This window comes from Oenanthe melanoleuca, chromosome 5 (assembly GCF_029582105.1).
Source record: "Oenanthe melanoleuca isolate GR-GAL-2019-014 chromosome 5, OMel1.0, whole genome shotgun sequence".
In the NCBI taxonomy this organism is placed as follows: Eukaryota; Metazoa; Chordata; class Aves; order Passeriformes; family Muscicapidae; genus Oenanthe; species Oenanthe melanoleuca.
Window position 1 is genome coordinate 52519000 of NC_079339.1, and position 12372 is coordinate 52531371.

Here is a 12372-nt window from a genome sequence, read left to right on the forward strand (position 1 = left end):
ACAGCAGCATGTCTCAAAAGCCAGCCTTTAATCCCACATATCACCAGCTTATGAAATATTTTTTGGATGCATGAACTCATGAAGAGCTCATCAAAATGAGGGCACGAACTCTGTGCTAGCAAGTCCTCATGAAACAATATGCTCTTGTGAACAGACAATGTCTGAAGCAGGTGTGGCCCTCTGGTCCCAGCTGTAAACATGTTGCCTGTTAAGGCTGATGCACTAAGAAAAGGACACAGGAAAAAGAAAATGCCTCTAGCCCTTACAGTAAAGGCAGTTTTATGCAAGGAGGGTTTTTTTTTTCTTCAGATCCATAATGCAGAGCAGAGAAAGGACAGTGCAGTGGGACTGAGCACATGGGGTGTGGTGCTTTACCCTAAGCCCAACAGAGGATGTGTGCCCATCCTGATAGTCCATCCCACATAGCACAGACTGACTGCATGGTGCCACATGGCCAACTATATCAGCTACTATCACGTAATTTCCACTTGAAAGGATTTCCAGATTATTTCTTTAACCATTTTAGCACAAAAATATTAAAAAAGAACCAGTGAGTTGGCCAAAAGCCACTCATTTGATACCAATTCAACTAAGGAAACTCCCTATTTAAAGAGCTGTATGAAGCAGAGTCCTACCTCTATGTGATGTGCTTTGATATCTTTCTAAGTGGCCTAGTAATAAAGGAATAGAAAAAATTGAGAAGTTTTACTACAAGCACATGGAGAGGAGGGCTTTGGTATAGGTGAAGCTGAAGGGATAGATAAAGTATTTTAAGGCCTGGGTCACTATTTATCTGCCACCCATTTCTGAAATGGAACACTTTGACTTTTTACAGTAAGTTTCTTGCAAAATATGGTATAGAGGGAAATAAGTAAGGCTGATAAACATTTAGATTCACAAAGCCAAATCAGCTATCCTGTGTATTGTTCCTGAACCTGCCTAAAACAGAAGGCAGAATTTCCTTCAGTTTGCTGAGTTTTTAAGTTATTTTCCTCTTAAGAAAGCTTTCAGTATTGAATTGCAATGTCTGTGACTTACACTGTGATTTTTATCTGCTGCTTACTTCTAATTATATTTTGGAGAAATTGGAAACATTGAGTGACAGGTAAATATTTGTTATGATTTTCTCACAGATGGATCAGATGAATCAGAAACAAAAAAAAAATTAAGTCTCTAATTGCTTACTGGAGTATAAAAATCTAAATCTATACATTTTGTGGGCAGAGTCTATAGTAGCAGGATGTGATATACTTCAGTAGTTCAGAATGTGATATACTTAATTAAACTGTCTCAGTGCAAAAGGAATGTGAAGACAACAGTTACAAAGGGATAACTGTGATTCCAAGGACAGTATATTGGTAAAATTGAGGAAGCTTCTGCCCATTCAATGTATTTCTAAGTATTCTGAAGAAGGAACACAAGCAGTGATGTATCAGACAGGTGTCTGTGCACAGCTCTTGGAGTACCCAGGGCTCCCTCCCTTCCCACACAGTTTTCCATGCCATGAACTTGGATGTGGCACAGGACACACTGCAAAGAAGTGCTTCAATATGAACAAAATATTTCAGCTTGAATAAAAAGTGAAGAAGGATGATAGACATCTTTATAGTCATGCACGTTATTCAGAGAATCAATAGGGAATGGTTATTCACTGTTTTCTGTAAAATCAGACATAGGGACACCCAGAGTTCTGTGTCTGCCCTGAACTTCTTGAAGCACTGGTAGAAATACAGAAAAGACAGGCTTAACAACAACAGCTTATTTCATGCCTTAAACTTCCTTACTGGAAATGGAAACTGCTGAAAATATATGAAGTGTCATTTTTCTTTGTGCTGTAAGTGACCAAACTATCAACCAGGTAATTTGCCTGTAATATGCACACAGACACAGGAGAAGCAAAGTAGCAAGAAAAAGACTGTAATTTTTATTCTCTGGGTTTTGGATTGGTTTTTGTTTGGATTTTTTTGTTTGTTTGTTTTGTATTTGGGGTGGTGGGGAGGGGAAGGAGGGGATGTTTTACAAAAAGGTTTTCAAGGATATACCAAAATCCTGGTATTTCACAGTTACCTTCACTGATTTGGGATGTGTTTGGGCTGCTTTTTCACATTCAGAATCTCATTAACTAACCTGAAAAACCACCAGCATTAATTTTCAGGAACACTCAGTGCCAACAAGCTTTGCCAGGTCAGGTCTCATTCTTTCAGCTCCTTCTAAATCACCAGTGGATCTTCCTCAAGGCTCTGGAACTAATAAAACACTCAGCACTGTTCTGCTGGGTAAGAATTCAGAAGACAGGCAGGTGAACCAATTCCCTCCCTGCAGGGTGCTCAGGCCTGCTGGTACAGAGCAGACAGAATTATTTTGCCTTCATAGCTTGCAAAGAGAAGAGAGCTGGTCAGTGCCAGGTGTTGGTGAAGGTGAGTCTTACAAAGCAATTAAGAGATGTCACCACCTGAGGCTGACTCAGAGAGCTGCAACAGGAGATTCCTGCAGTGGGGTAGTGGTGGCAATGTGTCAAATGTAATCAGCTCTCAGCAAAAACTGGACTTGATGATCCTTGTGATTCCCTTCCAACGCAGACTATCCTGTGATTCTGCAAAAGGGCCCTTTAAATTTACTCTTCAGTGACAGCACCAGCAGCACTGTTGCAGCATGGGCTGCTCCCTTTCAAATCTACTTCATATTTGAGATCAGTGTTTTAGAGCACTCCTTCCCCACAAGTGGAATAGTGCTTTTAGTTCTTTCTTAATATTTCATCCAGTTCACCGACAGCTGAGTTCCATTCATGTTTATCCCATGCCACATTAATGAAACGTGTGATCCACTGTCCTCTATCCTGACAGGGCTCTTTCCAACTGGAATTCTGATTAAGCAAGAGAACTTCAGGAACATCTGAGTGTCTAGCTAATGAATATTTACAAAGCAGTTTCCTTAGACAGAAAGAAAAGGCCATGAGTTTTCAATCTGCAGTTGGAATGGTCTGCTGAACATCCTTAAGAATGCATTTGCAAGTATGTGCAGAAAAATCGAAAGTAGAAATTCTTACAGATAAAGAAAGAATGGCAGTAGTAAGATTTTGGAGCTCAGAAGGGATTTTTGGGAATTGCTGTGAATTACAACCATGGCTTCTGCTCCACAGACCAGAAGGCTGGGCTGATCAGCTCTAAAGAAAAACAAAATTAAAAAAAAAAAAAATCACATTAACCTGTATGAAACCAGAGTGGTTGTATCTGCAAACCATGAGCAGTGCAGCAACTCCCATCATTTTGGAACTTAGACAATGCTCTCAGGCATTGGTGTGATTTTTAGGGCTGTCCTGGGCAGAGCCAGAATGCAGAGCTTGATGATCCTTGTGGGTCCCTTCCAAGTCAGAATAGCCTGTGATTCTACTGGTCTTGGGGTTTCAGTCATTTTGGAAGAACTTGAGCAATGAAACCAGAACAGTTAGTCCATTAGGTATTGTGGCCCATTTTCAGCACACTGGTCTATGTTGTATGTCTTGCATAACTGTATTTTCATATAAGTGATTGCTATTTTAAATCTTGTGCTAGTATTGAAAATGTACATTGATTTTTTATGAGTTTCTGAATGAAAGAAAACCTTTTAAAAATACTGATTCTGTCACTACTTTTTGAAGAGGTTTTTATTGTTTGGTTTTGGTGTTTAGAGGTTTTGTTTGTTTCTTTGATTTTTTGCAGGAAGAAACGTAAGTCTTTACTTGATAAATCGTTTTTGACCAGAACAGAAAAAATCAGGACCAAGTCCTTCACCCTTAGCAGACTGCAAACTCATTCATGGAAAAAATGCTCCTGTACTTGGTTGTGATTCTGCCCACAGTACACATGGGGAAGTTTTGAATTCAGAGACCTCTGGAAGAAATAAAACTGTCTGGAAAAAATGAAACTGTCTTGACAGGTCACCTTCAAGTGACACAAAACACAGCACCTGAACTCTGAGACCAGTTTTAAAGTTGTTTGCCGTGATGAAAACAATGTATTTTCAAAATATACATAGTACCCAGACGGGCTGCCACTTGGAATGGTATCAGAGACTTTTAACCCATGAAACCACACCTGGGGTGCTGTAGAGCCAACCTGGAAATAGCAGAATAATTGGAGTAATTCCCTTTCACAGCAGAAGGTCTTGGAGAACTCCAGATTTAGCTGAAAGTGGGTGTCAGTCCCCAAAACCTCATTGTGCCCACAAGTGGTGAACCCATTGCTGATGTTGGCTGATGCTGAGGAGCCCCAGAACCCCCTGGCCAAACAGGAATTTTCTCCAGCCTCCTCAGTGGTCTTTCAAAAAGGAAATTCTCAAGCTTGTGCACATTTCTATTGGTTTCACAGCATTCAGGCAACCCAAACCTGGGCAGGGGATTTAGGCTGCACGAAGAGCTCTGTAAGCCCAGTGTAATGTGGGGGCCTGCCAAAAAGGGAAAAGAGGATTCATAAACAAGTTGAATGCAGGACTGGAAAGGATACTAGGTAAGTTAACAGTTAAAACAAAACTGGGAGGAGCTGTTGGCAGAGGCCTTGCAGACAGACCTCGACAAATTAGAGGGCTAGGCAATCAACTGTAGAAGTTTGAAAAGGACAAGAGCTGGTTTCTGCATCTGGAACAGGGCAGCCCTGAATGCAGAGACAGACTGGAGAGCCAGGAAAGGGACCTGGGGGTCCTGGTTGATGGGATATGAGATATGATGAGATATGGGATATAAATTGGATAGGAGTCAGCCGTGCCCTGGCAGCCAGGAGGGGTAATCCTGTCCTGGGTGCATCAGCCACAGCATCATCAGCTGGGTAAGGGAGATTGTCCCGCTCTGCTCTGCACTGGGGCAGCCGCACCTCGAGTGCTGGGGGCAGTTCTGGGTGCCGCAAATAAAAAAGGATTAAAGCTATGAGAGAGCTTCCAAAGGAGGGCTATGAGGATAGTGAAGGGTCTGGTGGGGAAGCTGTGTGAGGAGTAGCTGAGGCGCTTGGTCTGTTCGGCCCGGAGACTGAGGGGAAAGCTCACTGCGGTTACAGCTCCCTCACGGGGACAGAGCAGGGGCACACATTGATCTCTTCTCTCTGACCAACAAGGGAATGGCGGAAGCTGTGTCAGGGGAGGTTTTAAAAAGGTTTTTCACCCAGAGGGTGTTTGGGCTCTAGAACAGGCTCCCTAGGGAACTGATCACAGCCCTGACAGAACTCAAGAAGCGTTTGGACAATGCTCTCAGGCACGGGGTGCGAGTCTTAGGGTGTCTGTGCAGGCCTAAGAGCCGGACTCGATGATCCTCGTGGGCCCTTTCCAAGCCAGCGTATTCCGCGGCTCCGAGTTCATTGACAAACGCGGGCCCCGGAGCCGCTCTCGCTCAGGCCCGCCGGGGCCGCGCCGCTCGGGCGCACGGAGGTGACGCCTGAGGGGCGGGGGCAGCGGGCGGGGCGGCGGGGCCGGGCCGGCGCCTCTGCCAACCCCGCCGGGCGCTCGGGACGCGGCGGGAACACAAGTTTTCCTCTGCGGACGAAGCTTTCGCTTCCCCGCGGGAAGAACGGAGCGGGCGCGGCTCCCGAGGCCGGGCCGGGATGTGAGGGAGGCGGCGGCGCGGCCGTGACGCGGCGCGGGGCGGGGCGGGGCGGGCGCGGGTCGGTCCGGCCATGCCGAAGCGCTCCTGCCCCTTCGGGGACGCGGCCCCGCTCCAGCTGAAGACCCGCGTGGGGCTGCGGGAGCTGAGCCGCGGCGTGCGGGGCGAGGAGTACCGGCGGGAGGTGTTCGGTGAGCGGGACGCGGAGAGGGGAGCGCCGGGCCGGCCGCCCAGGAGCGGGGATATGCCGACCCGCCGCTCCCCCTGGCCCGCGGCCGTGCGTGGGGACCCCGCCCCTAACTCTGCTCTCCTGTCCCGCCGGCAGAGAGGACCCGGCGGCTGCTCTTCAGGGGAGCCCAGGCGTACATGGAGGGCGCGGCGGCCGCCGCCCGAGCGGCGGAGCCGGGGCCGGCCGGGGAGGCGCAGGGCGAGGGGCCGCGCTGGAGCGGGCAGCTCCTCATCGGCCACGACGGGAAACTGCGGCGGCGGCCCGCGGACAGGGGTGAGTGCCGGCCGTGTCTCGGAACCGCGGTACCTGAGCTGGAAGGGACCATTGAAGCGCAGCTCCTGTCCCGCCCAGGACATCAGCATGAGCCTGAGTTATCGAAATGATCATTAGGTTCTGGCAGGGTTGCGGCCGTGACCACTTCTCTGGGGAGCCTGCTGTAGGGCCAGACCACCCTTTGGGTGAAGAACCTTTTCCTGATATCCAACCTAAACCTCCCCTGACACAGCTTGAGGCCATTCCCTCTGTTCCTGTCCGTGGTCACTACAGAGACCAGTGCTGCCCCTTGGCTTCCCCTCCCAAGGAGGTCTGTACTATAATGAGAAGTTTTGTGCTGTGTAGTTCTTTTTATTGACTTTCCTTAAAGGAAGTGTTAGATTTGCGCTGACGGATTTCGGATACAGAGTGTATGTTCTGCTGCAGCATCCCTTAGCGCTGAGCTTGCCGCAGCAGCGAAAGGCCCAAGAAAGTTCCAAGCGGCGCTCCTGTGCCTTTGCATTCCCTGCCGAGTGCTCCCGCCTGTAGCTGTGCGCGGACGCGCCGCTCTCTGCAGCTCCTGGGACTTCCAGCTTCTCTCTCTGCCTTCCTGTAAGGCTCATCCATTCTTTACCGTGTCTTTGCCAAGCAGTTCCGCCGGTGGGAGCGTCCAGAGCCTGCTCGTCGTGTGTGAGAGCGGCCGATGTGAAGGACGCGTGTGCGCAGTGTGACCGGCTCGTCTGCCAGAGCTGCAGCAGGCTCTGCTGCTGCTGTAACGCGGTTACCTGCTCTTTGTGCTCCACTGTTGAGTAAGTGCCTTGCGAGTTCGGAAGCTTATTTCAATTACACATGCCCTAATTGTTGGATGGAGCAGAGATATCTATCTCATACACATAAAGGAGTTAAAATCTTCCCTTGCTTTAGCAGCAGAAAAACTGTCTGAAACATGCAAACCAATATACCTGTGTGAAGCACTCTAATCAACCATAGTGCAAGTCTAGTTCAGCTCCTTATTTAAATGCTGTAGGAGGCAAAAATTTCTCTTGCTTTCCCACCAGCAATATAGCATGCTGACCAGTGCTGAATGCTTGCACTTCCAAGGAATAATTTTTTTCCCCTCATTGTTAACAGTTCTGTGTTATAAAGAAATACTGAGTGTGCTGTGTGGGAGTCCTGTGGTAGCAGTTGATAATGGAATAGTATGCCACTATTATGTTCCAGAAACAGTAGGCATACTGACTTTTTTCTTTTTTTTTTTTTTTTTTTTTTTTAAACTTTTGTTTGTTTGTTTGTTTGTTTTTGGTTGTTTTTGTTTTGGTTTGGTTTTTTTTGTTTCCCTAGTTATGGTGATGTGGGAGAGCAAGTTCTCTGCAATGGTTGTTCAGTATTTCAAGTCTGAAACTTGATGAGATAACCCTTGTGGCTAAAACGTCCATGAATTTCATGAAGTCTTCTCCTTACAGCTGATCAACTAATCCTTTTAGCATGTGAATTAGTTATGGAATTTCTATGTTTTATATCTTTATATTGTACTTTTAAATATTGTAGCTAAATAAACATTTATATTTTAAAACTTTTTAGATTATTTTGAGTTTGCTTTCTCCTTTTCTCTAGTTGTGATATGCCTGTCTGGAAGGGACCACTCTGTGCTCTTACCTGGTGTTCCTGATGTGATACAGGATTCAGAATATTCTCTCTGCATGTTGTTCATATTAGGACACACTTTTGTGGGATCAGAATAGAAATCAGTTGCTCCTTCTGTGCTTTCAGGTGAGTGTGAATCCATTCTGGACGCACAACATTTTCTGTGTGAGCTAACTAGGAAAATTAGCCAGGCCTGAAGGCTTGTCCAAGTAAGAGAATTTGCTGAATCTGGTTAGTTTTTTTTAAGCTATTACAAACATCTTGTGATTACTGACAGATTGAATGGTTTTAATCTTTCTATAGTAACTTTAATAGAGCAATAGCACACCAGGCTTCGAGCAGGAAAGTTTTTCTCATTAGTAAATTTTCTACTGAGAGGTCTTTCTTGGAAAGCAGCTTATCTGTAGGAGTTGATCACCTACACTGTAAACTTCATATTGTCCTGAATACCCACTCAGAAATAGCTCATGAAGTGGTCTGAGAAATGGTCAGCACTCAGGGGTACTTCTCCATAAACCAGCTTATTCCTTTTTTCACTGCAGAGGCTTAGTATTGTTTGTGCTGTAAGAGTGAAGTAAAGTTCTACTGGACAGTCCCTCAAAGTAGTTTTCTTTTACTCATTTTGCTATGTTTCATTAAAAACAAGACTTTTCATCTGGTAAACCAACTATGCCTAAGAGAAAACTACAGTGGTCTTTACATCAGGAAAATGCTGATTTGAGTGGCTGATTTCAGAGTGTAGGATAAAAGGAACAGATTTTGACACACACAGGAAAAGAAATCCTTGTGGCACAGCTATTGATCAGTTTCTCGAATTCTTTGCCCTGAATTCCTGAAGCAGAGCCTGCCACTCATACTTTGCAGTCTTCTCAGCTGTAATTAGTATGTTTTGGTTGGAGTAACCTTGTTTTACCTGTTTCCCTCCACTTCAGCCATTTCTGTTTGAAGACATGGAAAGGCCATTGCAGTGCAATTTGAGAGCCTGACTTCTCCCCCGTGGAGATGCCTTTATCTGACATTCTGTTGGAGGCATTCTGGGTATTTGTCTGTCAGAATACTGCAGCTACCCAAAGAGAATGGTAAATGCAAAGGGTGGGGGTGGCTGTTGCTAGAGAGCAGCTCTACTTCATAGCTGCACTAGAATGGCTTTGGGTGTATCAGCCTCAGTGAGGTGCAGGATGACATCCTCTCTAGCCTGTGTAGCACTTTGTGTAACTGTGCAGACACACTTTAAAAGCATTTGTACCCTTTAGGGTTTCCTGAGATTTGTCACTTCACTCTCAACCATCTGTGCCAGCTTAGACTGACCATCTGTGCCAGCCTAGACATGCTGATGGGTCTGGTTAGTTTTCCTGTTCTGCGTGTTTTAGAGCCAGTTAAAACAGGAGACACTACTGGTTCTTACTCTAATAAGTAAGAACCACTTCATTTTGAGCAACTGTGCAGTGTGTCTTATCATCATTCCTGGTACAAAAAAAAAGTCTCAAGTCAGGTGACTTAGTCATGAAAGAATTAGTTGGAATGTGCAGGAATTCTACAGCATTGCCTGTCTTTTCAAGGCCCTAACAGATGAAGTCAGGATGGTGGCAGATCTCTGGTGCCTTGATATAAGGGCAGATAAAAATGTTGCTCCTGTGGCAATAATTTTAAACCACAAAGCTGAGTTTTATGGATGGGAAGAACCTGTGATTTACTGCATTTAGATGTTAGTTTTAGGAAGGAGTTTTAAAACTGTGCTTAGTTTCATTTGATGCTTTAAGGAGTGAATTAAAGCAGCTTTCAGTCAAGCATATTTTTCAAAATGAAACCTTTAAGTACGTGTCTGCTTTTTCTTACTCTCTCCTGAGGGTGAGAGACTGAAAATAATGTTTTGCTTCTAGGCTCTGGGAGAGATGAGACATGTTGTTTGCAAATGATTTGTGTTTCAAACTAGTGATAGAAATGGTTTTTTGGCTCATTTAGTCACTGCTGTATTTCATAGTAAGCTGTCCTCTGTAAACAATGACATGAATTTCATGGCTTAATGTTCTTATTTGTTATCTTCTAGCTGCTTGAAAGATGGTTGTGCATTAGGATAGATACCCAATGCAGCATGAAGAGCTGAGAGAAGAAAAGCAGGAGGGCTGGAAGAAGGTTAGAGGCTGGGAGGAGAAGGGCAGGAGGAGCACAGAGCAGCGTGGCCAACTCTTGCATAGGGGAGGTGCTTCATACATGTGAGAAATGGGGTTTTGTGGTTACCACATCTGCTTCTCTGGCTTTAGAAGATGAGAAAACTGCCTGTGTCTACCAAAAGACTAAAATATTATTCAGGAAAGTTCTTTCTCTAGTCCTGCAGCTCTCAGATAAACAATGGGAGGCAAGACTTGATACTGTTTGTGAATCTTTATAATGCCTACAGAAAAAAACCCCTGTGTGAAGGGAAAAGTCTTTGTGTGAGAGGTACAAAGATTTTTCTCTCTAATTAACTCCTCCTCACAAGGGCTTGTCTGTTGCCACTGATCACTGAGCTGTAATAGAGTTACAAAGCAACACTTAGGGTACCCCTAGGACTGTAAAGGAGAGCCGGAGAAATTGTCTGGTTTATTAACTGAGCAGGAAATTGGGTTTAATACTGTGCTTTTTTGTTATTTTCGTATGTTCTTCCCCTCCTACTCACTGCAAAGTGTCAAAAATCAAAGTTTGCCTGCTGTTCCAAGGGAAGGAGATCCCCTGAGGAGCCAGCATATTGATGGGTAAAAATATCCTGCAGTAATGATATTACAGATGGATGGGAAACTTCTGAGGCCTGTATATCATTACTGGTGACATATGTCTCAAAGAGCAGACCTTTATGTCCAAAAGGAAGTCAGCTGATCTGATCAGGAGAAAACAATTTCTTTAAAGACTAATAACTGAGTAAATTCTAGAAATGTGTGGTTTCATAGACACCAGATATTTAAGGACAGTCTAGTGTGGTAAATGACTGCAGTAGTCTCCAGTATCTCCAGGCTGTTTTAGAACAAACCCACAACATTGTAAAAAAGCTTACTGAAAAGAACAAATACACGAATACAATAGCATTTGTATTGTGCACATAGTAATTCCCAAATATTTTGCAGTTCAGAAGTCTGCTTTCTTTCCAAGAGAATGGTGAGTCATTCTACAGGTGATCCTGACCATGTGAAAATTAAAAATAAATAAATGTTAACTCGATTCTGTGATTGATGTGTCTTTGGTTTAATACAGCCAGCTTCTCAGCCTCTCCCCCTCCTTTTTGTTTTAATGTCCTACACATTTGGGCCCTGACTTGTAGCCAGTTCATAGGCTTTTTTTGCTATTCCTTTCTGAACGCATGATAACTAGATACAGTTGTATTTTATCTCAGGACAGGGCATAAACCCCAAACAATGCAAGTGAAAGACAATGTCCTTTTTTTCCTTACAGATATGAGTAAGGCATTTATGGTTTGCTTCTGTGCTGTATTTGCTGCCATGAGCTGTGACACTCAGAAGTGGCCGCAATATGCAAAGAACTTAAATCTTCTGAATCTTACTTTGAAGAGGTGCTGCCAAGTAGTTGAAATGGAAACAGTATCTTTGTCCCCAGGTTTGTTGGGCTTGTTTTCTTCTGGAAACACTCAACTGGCCTCTGGCTGGATTGGTTAGACAACAGCAAATGCCAGCACCATACAAGGAGTAAATACTTCTCTCTTTCACCATGCTCCCTACCAGTCATTGCATGATGACTTTGGGTTTCGACAGGATCAAACTGGATTAAAAATTGAATCCCAGCAAAACTTACATGTCATTAAGCTCCCAGGTGTGGAGTATATGTACAAACTTGCATCTACTGCTGCAGTGTAACTTTTGGTTAGGTGTGATACTGTTTCATCATGGCAAATTCTGCAACTAAAAGCTCTTTGTGCTGCCTTTACCGCCCCTTTGGATTCGGAAAGCGCTGACTACCTGGCCATGAAGCCTGTGTGCCTGGAGAAGCTCCAGCTGGGATAGAGTGTGATGGAGTATCTCCACAGTTTGTTCCGTGCCTGTCAAGCTTTGTCCTCTGTTCCTTGCAGTGGTTTACCACTGATTGTCAGGCTAAGCTTAGATCCCAGGCTACTGCAGGAACACGTGGGGTTGTCCAAGCAGAGGGAGGGAAACCTCAACCCACCCAACAGCAGCACTCAGACACGAGCAGAACAAAACTGCTGCAGCAGCACGGGGACTCCAGAGCCCAACCATGCAGCACAACCTCGGGTGTGGCAGCTTGGAAAAGGAGAGGGATGTGGGGGGCTCTTCCCAGAGAGCATCCTTCTCCCAGCAGGCTTTTAAATGAGGACAGGTAAGGCTGAGAAAGAACACCTGTGCCCCCGTGTTGAGTTACCTGGTGCTCTTTCCTCCACTCCTCTGAGGACTTTTCACTACTGAGAAGGGGAATGTAGCTAAGCTTTGAACCTTGTTTTTAACGAGGTAAATTGGTTAACCTGTTAAAAGTAGCCAAGAGGCCTCAGAAAGTGTTAATGTTTCAATAGGGTGAAAGTGATCACACAATCTGTTGTACCTTTTAATGGCTAATACACAAGCACACACATATATAACTTCTTTTGGTATAGATACTTTGTATTGACAGATATTGAAATACTATACCTTTTACAGTTGATTGCATTTTGAACTGCTACAATTGTAATACAAGCTAATATTTGCTG

The 12372-nt window shown here is 44.8% G+C and overlaps 2 protein-coding genes across 3 annotated transcripts in view; both read left to right on the forward strand.

Annotated features, from left to right (window-relative positions):
• Positions 1–12372, forward strand: part of INF2 (inverted formin 2) — a 312339-nt gene that overhangs the window by 107005 nt on the left and 192962 nt on the right. The gene's annotated exons all lie outside the window — the stretch shown is intronic.
• SIVA1 (SIVA1 apoptosis inducing factor) lies at positions 5579–7624 on the forward strand. Its single transcript, XM_056493354.1, has 4 exons — positions 5579–5754; positions 5889–6065; positions 6697–6853; positions 7386–7624. The coding sequence occupies exons 1-4, from the start codon at positions 5637–5639 to the stop codon at positions 7441–7443; spliced, it is 510 nt and encodes a 169-aa protein (XP_056349329.1). The 5' UTR covers positions 5579–5636; the 3' UTR covers positions 7444–7624.

Coding starts and splice junctions, on each gene's coding strand:
- SIVA1 (XM_056493354.1), top strand. CDS start 5,637: ATGCCGAAGCGCTCCTGCCCCTTCGGGGACGCGGCCCCGCTCCAGCTG. Junction 5,755..5,888: donor GTACCGGCGGGAGGTGTTCG/GTGAGCGGGACG, acceptor TCCCGCCGGCAG/AGAGGACCCGGCGGCTGCTC. Junction 6,066..6,696: donor GCGGCGGCCCGCGGACAGGG/GTGAGTGCCGGC, acceptor TTTGCCAAGCAG/TTCCGCCGGTGGGAGCGTCC.